General features: G+C 48.5%; 1 protein-coding gene across 1 annotated transcript; it reads left to right on the top strand.

The window, feature by feature from the left end:
* Window positions 1–3,009: 3,009 nt before the first annotated feature.
* Window positions 3,010–12,655, top strand: MYL2 (myosin light chain 2). Its single transcript, XM_006099029.3, has 7 exons — window positions 3,010–3,091; window positions 4,795–4,884; window positions 7,616–7,691; window positions 9,353–9,457; window positions 10,261–10,339; window positions 10,428–10,476; window positions 12,297–12,655. The coding sequence occupies exons 1-7, from the start codon at window positions 3,089–3,091 to the stop codon at window positions 12,393–12,395; spliced, it is 501 nt and encodes a 166-aa protein (XP_006099091.1). The 5' UTR covers window positions 3,010–3,088; the 3' UTR covers window positions 12,396–12,655.
* Window positions 12,656–13,211: the final 556 nt, after the last annotated feature.

The following is a 13,211-nucleotide window of genomic DNA, read 5'->3' as shown; positions in this document are numbered from 1 at the left end:
ATACATTCCCAGTGCCCCAGATGGCCCCCAATTACTTCTTGTTTTTCTCCAATTCCGATCTAACTGGCATTCTATGTGCAGTAGGTAGGGACCCACAGCAGAGATTCGTTTTGCCAGTTCATCCACATACCATTTTGAGATGGAAAAGGTTAATGTTTACTTTAGGAAAGCATCAGGAGCCGTGATCTGCAAAGCGGGAACCGAAGGCTTACAGGAATGCAAACGTCCCTTACCTGTCAGGGGACTCGGGCAAAAGCACTGGATCCCGTTCCAGATGCAGGTTCCGACCCTGAGACGCTCCACCCCAGGCTCCAAAGAGTCGGTGGAAAGAGGCCAGTTCCCGGCCAAGGATTCCCCTCCACCTGGTTAGGCCCCATTTTCCAGGCCTGAGAAAAGGTGAGGAACTTCCTGGTCCCACGTGGTGGGGTGCACCCAGGTCTGACAGTCAAGCACCCCAAAGCAGTCACAGCGGCTGACATTTATCACGCGTTCATCCCATTTCATCCTCCCGACACCCCTGTGAGGTGCGTGCCATGCTCATCCCCAGGTTACAGATGGGAAACTGAGACTCAGAGAACAAACCTGCAGGGGAAGCTCACGCAACCGGCCTGGATTCGCGCCTCGGTTTACCCGACTCCCGAACTCTGGGCAGCCACACTGGGCCGTTCGGAGGAGAACCGGAAGGAAGGGTGCCTCCTCCTGAACCGGGCGGATGACAGGCACCTCGGGGCACTTGGGGGCCTGTGGGCCGCAGCCCCCTGTCTCTGCTCGCCTCCAGCGTGGCCGGAGTGCTTCCGCCGGGGCTAAGTTCTCCGTCTCTGAGCCGGGGCTAAGTTCTTCGTCTCTGAGCCCGGGGAGCTCCGTGACTTTCACCGGGACATACACTGGGGTGTGTTCGTTCCCTGCTCACCCTCCGGCGTCGGAGTCCCGCAGAGTCCGCCTCTCCTCCTCGCTGGAGAAATGTACTCACGCGGGTTTGAATGGCAAGGGTCCACTTGCAGCGGGTGTGTTTGGTTTAACCCCCAAACATGCAGTTGGCCCTTCGTATCTCGGCGGGTTTCTCATCATCCGAGGATTCAACCAGCCGAGGGTCTAAAACAGCAATTTCTGCGTCCCGCGTGCACCGCAGATTCGCCACCGCGTGTCCACCACGCCGTCTGTGTACGTGTCTGTGTCGCTTCCAGGCGCAGTTTGGCGAATCTGCGAATCTGCCTAAGCCAGTGGTTCTCAACCTTGGCTGCACATTAGAATCACCTGGGAATCTTTTTAAAATCCTGATTTCTGGGCCTCATCCTCCGGAAATTCTGTTTCTTTGTTACTAATGTTGTGGCCTCACCCCATAACTAAGAAACAGAATTTCCGGAGGACGAGGCCCAGAAACCAGGATTTTAAAAAGATTCCCAGGTGATTCTAATGTGCAGCCAAGGTTGAGAACCACTGGCCTATGCGAAGGGCCGTCTGGAGTCAGAAGTTATGCGCGGATTTCCTGGGGGGTAAGCTCCCGTAACCCTGGCGTTGGTTGAGGATCAGCCGTGCTGGCTCGCTTTCGTCCTCTCCTTCTGGCCTATTATTTGCATCTCTTGGTGGTTTTACTCTGAGGTGTTCCCTCCACATCCTTTTCCCAGCCACTGTGGGGACTGCAACACCCTTTTTGGAAATTCACCTCCTTCATTGTTTCAGGTCACAAATCAGGTCTTGAAGTCCAGGAAGTCATTTTTGGGTTTCGCTGGTGTTTCCCTAAGTTTTGCTTGCTTCAGCTTTCGTTTTATGTAGTAAACCAATAGTTGGGCTTTAAAAATAATGAAATAATACACTGCTGTGCTATCAAAACAGATCACTGTGCCACCACGTCACAGTTGAACGTGAATTCCGACTCTTGTCAGGTTGAAGTTTATGATGTGTGTGTCCCTTACCTGAGTGAAGCTTCAGAGGTCATCGGACCCTCAGACAGCGTGTTGTCAGAGAATGGTGGGCAGAAAAGCTCTTGACCTGTCTGTGTGCCTGAGCATGTGTGTGAGTGTGCGTGCCAATGTGTATGTGCATGGGTGCATGGGAGTGTTTTGCCTGTGCATGCGTGTGCGTGTGCATGTGCAGTGCAGGTGCCACTTGAGTGTCTGTGTACACACCTAACAACAAAACACGTATTTTGTTATTAAAGATTCTGTTAGAAGATGCTTCGGGGTAATTCTAACCCATGTATAACTAGAGAAGGGGAAAAAAAAACATCTCTTTTTGTCCAGGCAATAAATGGTTCTTGGGTTTGTGCCTCCAAAATGGAATTTTTTTTTTCACCAAAAAGAAAAGTGAGTGATGACTGCCATTTACCGAGAACCCGCCTGGCCCATAGTGATGCTCGGTAAGTGAGTTATTAAGGAACCGACAAGTATTTGTTGAGCAGTTGCTTTGTGCCGGTCACGAGCGGGGAGCCAGGGAGAGCGTGGTGAGGACCCTGCCCTCTGGAGCTGTCTACTGACACTGAACAACAGAAATAAGTGAATTCCGCTCACTCTGTGGTGCATAGTGCATTAGGGGGTGAGAAAGGCTGTGGAGAAAAACAGAACGGAGTGCCGGGCGTGAATGGCTACTTTAATCAGGCGGTGGGGGAGTCTCACTGAGAAAGTGACATTGAGCAAAGAGCTGAAGGAGGAGAGGAAGGGAGACCAGCAGATGTCGGATGGAAAAGCATTCCAGGTAGAGGGACCTGCAGGTGCAAAGGCCCTGAGATGGGACCTGTGCCTGACCATGTGAGACTTCTAATCCCCTCTCCCTGCCATTTTCCATCTCAAAACTGACAAGCACAAGTGTCGCCCGCCCAAGCGCTGCAGAAAGCATCTCTCCCGTGACCCAGCCGCCCGCCTCTTTAACCTTGAATGCCTTTTTGGGTCTCAAGTGTCACCAGGTGTCGAATGAGCTGCCCTTACTTCAGAAGAACGGCATGGGGTGGGGGTGGGGGGGCCTTACCTATTAACTGCCAAAAGTGGTCATGCGGTTATTTTTAAACATGGGGAGGAAGTATTTATTGTTCGGGCGAGGAGAGTGGGCAGCCTGTGGGATTCTTCTAGGGAACCAGCGCTGAGTCCTTTCCACCATGGTGAGTAGCCAGGGCTCCCGGAGGTGAGTAATGCTGGGTGGACGAGAAGGGGACGCCACCTATAAGCAAAGGACTGAGGGGGCAGGAGGGGGGAGGGCCAGTGGCTTTTGAGGACCCCAGGCTCCGGTGGGGAAAGCGCTGCTGGCTGTGTCCGCATAGAGGATCCCCAATCAATGCCCTGATAAGCCACAAATAACAGCAGCTCCCGGGACTTGCAAAAACAAAATAAGAGAGTTGGCTTTTTTATGGCTTGTCTACTGACCTCCGGAGGAATCAATAACTCCCAGGGCTTGCAAAATGGGATTGAACGCTTTTAAGGATCAAATTGTAATTCTTTTCTCTTGTTCGGGCAGCTGGGGAAAAGATCTTTTTGTTTTCACCTTTTGAACTTGCAAAATTAAAACCTTTCTCCAGGCACAGTTCAGTTAGGTGTCCCCCTCCCGAAGCAGGAAGCCCCCAAATTAGGGCCAGCATAGGAGAGTGGTCAGGAACACAGACCCTGGGGCCAGACTGCCCAAGTTCAATTCCAGCTCTGCTTTTTGCTTTGTGACTATGTGACCTTGGGCAAGTGACCCAACCTCTCTGAGCCTCAGTTGCCTCCCCAGTAAAAAGGTGACGGTAATAACAGCATCTACCTGACAGAGCAATTACGAGGATTGAATGAAATCATGTATGTACCCGTGTTTAAGCTGTGACTATTTAAAGTCTTCTTTGCACTGTCTGTGTGGTGCAAGGCCGGAACATTTAGAGATTTCGCTGCCATTTGGATCAGGGGGAAATGGTGTGTGTGGGTGGGGGAGCGATTGGGTTTTAACACCCTGAAAAAGTGTCATTTCATCTCGACATTCCTCATGGTTTCGTGAGCCTGACTCCCGCCCCCAATCAATTCTCCTTCTGTGCATTACTGAACTTTTTGTGAAATGCATTGGAACAAAAGCGGCTGGGCCCTGCGGGGGCTGATCTGAAAGCATGGCTCCATCCCCAGAGACACACCTAAACTCCTAGTTTTAAAATATTTTTAAATATGTTTTTATTGATTTCAGAGAGAGGAAGGGAGAAGAAAGGAGAGAGAGAAATATCACTGCCGAAACCGGTTTGGCTCAGTGGATAGAGCGTCGGCCTGCGGACTGAAGGGTCCCGGGTTCGGTTCCGGTCAAGGGCATGTACCTGGGTTGCGGGCACATCCCCAGTAGGAGATGTGCAGGAGGCAGCTGATCGATGTTTCTCTCTCATCGATGTTTCTAACTCTCTATCTCTCTCCCTTCCTCTCTGTAAAAAATCAATAAAATATATTTAAAAATATATATATCATGATGAGAGAGAATCAGCCATCAGCTGCCTCCTGCACGCGCCCCCACTGGGGACCTAGCCTGCAACCCAGGCGTGTGCTCTCACTGGGAATCAATCCGCCACCTCCTGGTTCATAGGTGGACACTCAACCACTGAACCACACCAGCCGAACAAGCTTTTAAAGGGAGCCTGCTGCAAGATCCTCAATCTCTTATGATCCACCAGAACCAGGGGGGCCTTTGAGAAATGTCATTTTGTGTCATTTTATCCCTCCAGCATCAGTGTTTTGAGAGGAGTGTGGACACCATACCCCCATTTTACAGATGAGCAGCTGAGATTTACCCAGAGACAGGGCCTGAGCTAATTTTCTAATTTCTGACTCTTTTAATCGATGCCTTTCCCCGCCACTCTAGGCACCCAAGAAAGCCAAGAAGAGAGCCGAGGGCGCCAATTCCAACGTGTTCTCCATGTTTGAACAGACCCAGATCCAGGAATTTAAGGAGGTGGGTGCAGCTATGGAATCATTAGCCTGAAGGCAGATTCCCACCCTTTGGGGAGCACCTGCCCCTCATTCCGTGTTCCCCATGGGAACCTCTTGCTTAGATGTCTTTAGCCTCCAAACAACCCCAGATTTTTAATAATTTTTGCTAATCATCAAAGTAAAGCTTTTGTTCTTGTTGTTGAAAATGTAGGAAATTTTTCAGAACACACAAATGACCTATAATTCTACAACACAGAGATAGATTATCAGTTAACATTTGGGTATACAGCCTTCTAGTCATGAGATAGATAGATATATATATATATTTGTTAAACAAAGTTACAGTCTTCTGCACCTGCCAATGAGTGTCTTCTAGTTTTCTTTGAGCAATTCAGTATCAACATTTTCTATCATTTATTTAAACCACTTCCTACAGTGGGATGTTACATGTGTTTAGAATGTTTTATTTTTTCATAAGGAACACATTTTTGCTTGTATCTTTGGTTATTTCCTTGGAGTAAAATCCTAGAAGCAGAATTTCTAGGTCAAAGGAATTAAATACATACATACATACATACATACATACATAGCAGCCCTGGCCTAGTGGTTCAATTGGTTAGAGAGTCATCCCGTATACCAAAAAGTTGCGGGTTCAATCCCCAATCAGGGCGCATGCAAGAGGCAACCAATTAGAAGTTTCTCTCTCACATTCATGTTTCGTTGGTCCAAATTGTCCTCCAGAAATGAGATGCTAATTCCTCCTCCCATTGGCCCCAAGAGGAAAAAGTGCTTTTTTCTCTCACATCTCTGTCAACATTGGCCAATAGTCTAAAATATGTTTGCCAATCTAAGAGATGGAAAACAGTATCTCTTGGATTTCGAATTTTACAGTCCTCGATTATTGAGTACCAACGAGGTCTGAAACCCTATCACATTCTACGGGACTGTGCCTTATGAAGCAAACTAAATAACAATCAGGCAAAACCGCCTGAAGGCTTTGAAGGACAGACAATTAATTCTTTTTCCAGCAGTTGTGACTGGCTCACACTGAGGCACCCACGCTCCCAGACCCTGCCCTTCAGAGGAAAATATGCTAAGCTTTGCTAACGTGGCCAGTGTGTTTTATACCAAAGGGGAGACCACTGGGGCGTCCAAATGGGATGTGCACACTTGCACCTTTTGTCCCCACTAACTTTCAGTCACAGGAATGTTGTGTCCCACAGGCCACCAGGGAAAGAGGAATTCCTGGGATGAAATGTCATATCTGAACTTAAAATAGTCACCTTCCAGGAAGAAAAAGCCACCACCCCTCTCCTTCACCCCATCCCAACCTCTGAGAGGAGATCAGCTGCTGGAGGTGGGGACAGGGGACAGGGTTCCAGCTGCCACAAAGAACTCAAAAAAAAAAAAATAGTGATGACATGTCATTTATAAAATCCCTGGGCATTTACACAGCTCTCGGAGTCTCCCTGCCAGCTAGCTGAGAAAGACTACCAGCTGTCTTTTACAGACAATGTGGGCTGGCGAGTCAGGGGGCAGACACGAGACCCTGGTTTTTAACTTGTTTTCTTTTTCAATAACAGCTTTATAGAAATACAATTCGCATACCACAAATTGGCATTTTAAAAGTAAGTGTGCAGTTCAGGGGCTATTTAGTACAGTCGCGGAGTTTTGCAACCATTATCCCTATCTAATTTCAGAACATTTTCATCACCCTCAAAAGAAAGCTCATACCTGTCAGCAGTCACTCCACACTTCCCTCTTCCCCAGCCCCTAGTGACCACGGGTCTATTTTCTGTCTCTATGGATTTGCCTACTCAGGACATTTCATAGAAATTGAGTCACACAAATATGTGGCCTTTTGTGCCTGGCTTCTTCCACTTGGCATCGGGATTCAAGGCTCACCTATATTCTAGTACATGCCATTATTTCCTTCCTTTTTTATGGCTGAATGGTATTCCATTGTATATCAGGGGTGGGGAATCTTTTTTTCTGCCAAGGGCCATTTGGATATTTATATCATCATTCACAGGCCATATAAAATTATCAACTTAAAAAATAGCCTGCTGCCCTGACCGGTTTGGCTCAGTGGATAGAGCATCAGCCTGCGGACTGAGGGGTCCCAGGTTTGATTCCGGTCAAGGGCATGTACCTTGGTTGTGGGCACATCTCCAGTAGGGGGTGTGCAGGAGGCAGCTGATCGATGTTTCTAATTCTCTATTCCTCTCCCTTCCTCTCTGTAAAAAATCAATAAAATATATTTTTTTAAAAAATAGCCTGCTATATTTGGTCAAACATTTAATTAACTCACCCCTAGTGCCTTGGCAGGGCCAGACCAAATGATTTTGAGGGCCTTATATGTCCCGCAGGCCGGATGTTCCTCACCCCTGGTATAGATAGACCACACTTTGTTTATCCATCCATCCAATGATGGACATGTGGGCTGTTTCCAGTTTGGGGCTATAATGAATCGTGCTGCTGTGGACATTCATGTTCAGGTTTCTGTGTGGACAGATGTTCTAATTCTCTCGACTGGAAACCTGCCAGATGAGTTTCTGGATCATACGGTAACTCTATGCCTAACATTTTGAGGAACTGTCAGATTGTTTTAAATCTTTGACTCGGGATTCAATGTCCTTCAGTGTTCCTTGAAAATCCCAGAATCCCACTTCCCGTACCCCCTGGCCCAGCCTCTTGGGCTCCTGCCCCCTGATTTTTCCTGAGCTGACCAGCCAACCACCTCCCTTCCACAGGCCTTCACCATCATGGACCAGAACAGGGATGGCTTCATCGACAAGAATGATCTGAGGGACACCTTTGCTGCTCTTGGTACGTTGCCCCTCTAGGCCTGCAGGAGGGTCCAGGAGGTGGGACCATCGAAAAGGTGAAGAGCTTGTCGTTTTCCAAAGAAACAGCTCAACTATGATTGACCTTTAAGACAACTTTCAGAGGATAGGAAAGAAGAGTTTAACTGTTGCGTGTCCTCATATCTTTTCTTCTCTTTTTATTACTTTTTGTGTGTGTGATTTGAATGCAGTGCCAGCTCACAACAGGACACTTGGAAAATTTAGAGAAGTATAAAGAAGAAAACAACAGTACCCTTTAGGCCACACTCCACTGTTAACATTTCAGCCTCTAAGTCTTTTCTAGGTATTTGGAGGGGGAGGTTAATAATTGGAATCATTCTATTTTGGATTCAGCTTTTTAAAATGTATGTCTCAAATGTGAACATAAGTGCACGGAGCTTTTTCATAATATACTAGAGGCCCGATGCATGAAATTCGAGAGTAGGCCTTCCTTCCGCTGGCTGCCGGCACTGGCTTCCCTCTGGCACCCGGGACCCAGGCTGCCCTCCGGCAGCCAGCACCCAGGACTCGGGCTTCCCTGGCAGAGGGAGGTGGCCTGGGGCGATCATGGAGCTCCCCAATTGATCGCCCCGCTGGCCAGTGGCATGGGCCTCCCTCTGTGGGGCAATCATGGGGCGATGGCTGAGCCCCCGACCAATCGCATCGCACCCACCTTGGCTGACCTGGCGCCAGTGGGTGTCATAGCGTGGTCCGGGATGGTCGTCCGGATGGTCATTCCTCTGTTTGGCTGTTTGGTCAATTTGCATATTACGCTTTTATTATATAGGACATGTCCCACCTGCCACCACTCACCCCCTCCACACACACATACACACTCCGATCCCTAGAGCTCAGGGTCACTGTGAACAGCAGTACAGGTTGTGCACTGCACAGTTCAACAGACTCCTCTTCATGTTTGTAGACATTGTGGATTTTTATATTTAAAACATAAATTATCCTGCCCTGGCCGGTGTGGCTCAGTTGGTTGGAGCATCATCTCATATACCAAAAGGTTGCGGGTTTGATACCCAAAGACAACCAATCCATGTTTCTCACATCAATGTTTCTCTCTCCCCCTCTCTCCCCCTCTCTCTCTTTCTCCTTCCCCCCTCTCTAAAAAATCAATAAGCATATCCTCGGGTGAGGATTAAAAAGAATAAAAATAAATTAAGAAGGGGTATCTTTTTCTAATTTGCGCAAAGGTCCTATAGAGGCCTGCGGCAAGGACTGGCGTGGGGAGGTATGTCAGAATCTCCGAGGCTGCCTGGGTTACAGCAGGCATAATTTGAACAAGTACGCTCCAAGGACTCTGATCTGTCTCTCCCACCTCCGGCCGAGAAGGGCCAGTTTATAAGATGGCCATTTCCCATTGGAGTAAAATATTAAAATATCTGTATAAAATGTTCCAGGTTCTAAAGACACTATTTTAAATATAACTAACCCCTCCTACACCAGAGTTTGGCCTGGCTATTATAAATAACACTGTCGGGAACATCTTCTCACGTGAATCTCCGGCGGGTCCACTCTGTCTCTGATTGTTCTTAGACTAGGTTCCCTGAAGTGAAATTACAGGGCCAATGCCAGGGTGCTGCGCGCTGTTTCCGTCCCGGCCGGGAGGCCCTGAGTGTGTGTTTCCTTTCCTAGGGCGTGTGAATGTGCAAAACGAGGAAATCGATGACATGATAAAGGAAGCCCCAGGTCCCATTAACTTTACGGTGTTCCTAACGATGTTCGGGGAGAAACTTAAGGGTAAGCTGGTGTGCATCTGTGTGTGTGTGTGTGTGTGTGTGTGTGTCTGTCTGTCTTTATGTGTCTTCATCTTTGGGTATGAATTGGTATGAATTAAAGCACTAGGAGAATAGACAAGGATTGCCAGAAGACAGAGGCAGAGGAACATTAGGGGGAAAGAATAAAAACAGCAGCTAGCCCGGCCGGCATGGTCCAGTGGTTGAGCGTCGGCCCATGAGCCAAGAGTTCACCAGTTTGATTCCTGGTCAGGGCACATGCCTGGGTTTCCGGCTCAATCTCCAATAGGGGGCATGCAGGAGGCAGCCAATCAATGTCTCTCTCTCATCAATGTTTCTATCTTTCTCTAAAAAAAACAAAACAAAAACAAAGACAGCAGCTAATGTTGCTTCAAGGCACCCACTGAGCTAGAGTTCATGCTAAACACTTTGTACGCATGGCCTCATTTAACAGCATCTGGGAATGGGATCTATTCTGCTCCCCAGACTGCAGATGGGGACTGAGGCTCAGAGAAAGTCACATAGCTAACCAGTGCTGGAGTCAGGATTTGAATCCCAGTTTTTCCAAATCTAGATCCACCTTTGACCTTGAGTTTTGCTCAAAAATAACTGGATTCTTAACCCACTCTTTTAAAAATATCAAGGCTCAGTGCTCAGAGGAAGGCAGGGTCTCTTCTGCAAGGAAAATAGCCTTTGCACTGGCCCCCCAACCTGGGCGAGGGAGGTGGGGGGCTTAGGTCCTGCCTCCTGGGGTCCAACAGGTTCCAAGCCACCCGCAGCACCTTTCAACCCTGTTTTCTGTTTCAGGGGCAGACCCTGAAGAGACCATTCTCAACGCGTTCAAAGTGTTTGACCCCGAAGGCAAAGGGGTGCTGAAGGCTGATTAGTGAGTGGGGTCTGTGGGGGAGGACGTGGGGGCTCCCTGCTTCCCCCACACACACCTTGAGCCAACACCTGCTTTTCTCTCTCTGCAGCATTAAGGAGATGCTGACCACACAGGCGGAGAGATTTTCCAACGAGGAGGTAACAGGGCCCTTTGGATGCTCTCTGCACCCCAGCTCCTGGCATCTCCCTTCCGGGGACTCCATCTTCCTCTTTTCTAAAACACCCCTGACCCACACGGAGACAGAACCTGCCATTGTTTACTGAGCCCTTATCCCATGCTATTCTCTCAATCACCCCACGAGGTCAGAACTAGTATTATTGTCATTTTATAGATGGAAAAACTGAGGCCCGGGGAAGTAAAGTCACTTGCCTAATAGGACAACACTGACGGTAAATGCAGGTCTGACTCCAGGTCTACCTCCCGCGCAATGCAGGGAGCCCTGGGTAGAGCACCAATCTCCTGACGGAGGAAGGGCGGCGTGCAGGTACCACGGACTGTCACATAGGCTCCGCATGACACAGTTCTCCTGGAAGCTGTTCTTATAATATACTAGAGGCCTGGTGCATGAAATTCGTGCACAGGTAGGGTCCCTAGCCCTGGCCAACGACCAGGCAACCGGTGGGGTGACCGGTGGCTGGCCTGGGGCCTGCAGGCTGCGGGCAGCTCCTGCATTGAGCATCTGCCCCCTGGTGGTCAGTGCATGTCATAGCGACTGGTCATTTCACCGGTAGTTCAACCATTCGATCAATTTGCATATTAGGCTTTTATTATATAGGATATCAGAGTGTGTATTTGTTGCAACAGTTTCCCAGCAGATGGCAGTAAAGTGTCTTTATAATTTTTTTTTTAATCACAATATATAATTTTCTGGCAGGTGGCAGTAAGGTGCCTGGAAGAAGGGACACTTAATACTTTGCCAAAAGTCCTATATGAACCAGCAACAGTCTTATCAATATTATTAATGTTCCATAAGAAGTCTATTTAAAATAGTCCCTACTCAGGCCTGATTCCATCAAGTTCCACATTTTACTAAAAATTCTACGTAGATTTTTCTCTCCAAAACTCAAGCAGTTAAAAGAGCCTGCCTTCCCCTTTGGACCTGCTCCTTAACCTCCCTGTGCCTCAATATCCTCATCTGTAATGTAAAGACAGTAATAGAACCTACCTTAGTACACTATGAGGATTAAACAAGTTAGTATGTGTAAAGTGCTGACATGTGGTAAGGATAATGTTATCACATGTTAGCTATTAGTAGCCAGTGTGGTTTTTTAAGATAACTAGCCAATATTTTTTAAATGTGGAAACTGCATGTTTTTTTTTATCTAGATTTCTAGACTCAGATTCCCTCAGAGTCTGATCTCCTTAACCACGTGGCCATAAGCAGCTGGCCCTGAGCAGTTGCCACTTTTGTAGGTGGCCCATGTGTCCCTATTTAGCCATAGTCCCCACCAGGCCCACGTTGCTCCCTTACATAACCTGTCCAGCTCCTTTGCACACTTGAGTGTGTGATCCCTGTTTTATTGTCTCAGGTTGGGTTCTGGGGGGACATCCCTGCAGAGTGGCCCTATGGGGTCAGCACCTGGGAAGGAAGCGCAAGGAAGAAGGAGGGCTGGAGGGAGATACTGACCCAAGGAGTGACCTGGTTGACACTCCCGGTGGCTAGAATAGCCCTTCCCAGAAGTCCCACGCTGGGCCCACACTGATCAGAGGCTATGGGCTGCCCCAGAAAGGGCGTGACCTTGGGTCCTGCGGCTCTGCAGCAGCTGGGTGACAAGGCCTTCCTGGAGGGGGTCTAGTGACACATCTCCATGTCTACTACCCCCCTGACATGAATCCTCACCATCCCCATCCCATACCCGCACCCCCACTGCCTCTCCATCAGGCCTGCCCCTGCACACAGCCCTCCTTCCTTCTTCCCCTCCCATCATCCTCTGCACCTCTTGCTGGTTCATTGCAGATTGACCAGATGTTTGCCGCCTTCCCCCCTGATGTGACTGGCAACTTGGACTATAAGAACCTGGTGCACATCATCACCCACGGAGAAGAAAAGGACTAAGGGAGGGGCTCACTGCCCAACCTGGGCTTGTCTTTGTGGGGAGGGGGGGGGTCCCTGCTCTCCTATCACTTGGCCCAGGAAAGCCACCATCCCTGCCCCTGGCCTGTTAGCTGTGGCTGCCTCATGTATCTACCTCCACCTTCTTTGCAGCCTGGGTGGCTTATCGACACCACATGACCATCCATCCTCAGATGGAAATCCATGCAGAGGCCACGTCCAAATAAACAGGAGGTCGTGTATTTGTCCACGGTGTTTCTCTGGCAGTAGGGCCTGCAGAATGGCTGGCCCTTTGCTAATTCCCACAAAGGCAGAGTATAAGCTAGTGATGGCCCTGCTGTCATTATTATTGAATCTTAGTGACTCTTTATTTAAAATAGACCTTTGCAGCCACTCAGCACTATTTCCATCAAGGGTTACATTTTACTGGAATGTTAACTAGAGCTCAAGCAGTTGTAGAGCCCAGCTTCCACGACACCCTTTCCCCCAGGACACCATTGGAGTGCTCCTCCAACAAATGTGCTTAGGCCCCGTGATGACTTAAGAGGAAGAGGCCGCACATGCATCCTAAGAATATGTTCATTTGGCAAAAAACAAAACAAAACACATTGTCCATTGTAAGAGATGAATTTCTAATTTGAGATAAAGTAGAACTTGTCTACTTCTCTCTAGGAAGTTGGAAAATGGGTACTGATTTCTGACTCTGAGGTCCAGGAACTAGGCCTAGGCATGAATTGACTCTTGATTTTGAGTGATCAAAGTCATCGTTAAAGCATTCGGGTCTATTTTTGGCTGTGAGAATACCAACTTAGGAAACAA

Source organism: Myotis lucifugus, unplaced genomic scaffold, assembly GCF_000147115.1.
Source record: "Myotis lucifugus unplaced genomic scaffold, Myoluc2.0 scaffold_256, whole genome shotgun sequence".
Classification (NCBI taxonomy): domain Eukaryota; kingdom Metazoa; phylum Chordata; class Mammalia; order Chiroptera; family Vespertilionidae; genus Myotis; species Myotis lucifugus.
This window is presented reverse-complemented; position numbering and strand designations above follow the sequence as displayed.

What these genes read in the sequence shown, in the direction of transcription:
- MYL2 (XM_006099029.3), top strand. An exon ending in AGATCCAGGAATTTAAGGAG is followed by an intron (nt 4,885 to 7,615) that starts GTGGGTGCAGCT and finishes TCCCTTCCACAG; the next exon opens with GCCTTCACCATCATGGACCA. An exon ending in GGGGTGCTGAAGGCTGATTA is followed by an intron (nt 10,340 to 10,427) that starts GTGAGTGGGGTC and finishes CTCTCTCTGCAG; the next exon opens with CATTAAGGAGATGCTGACCA.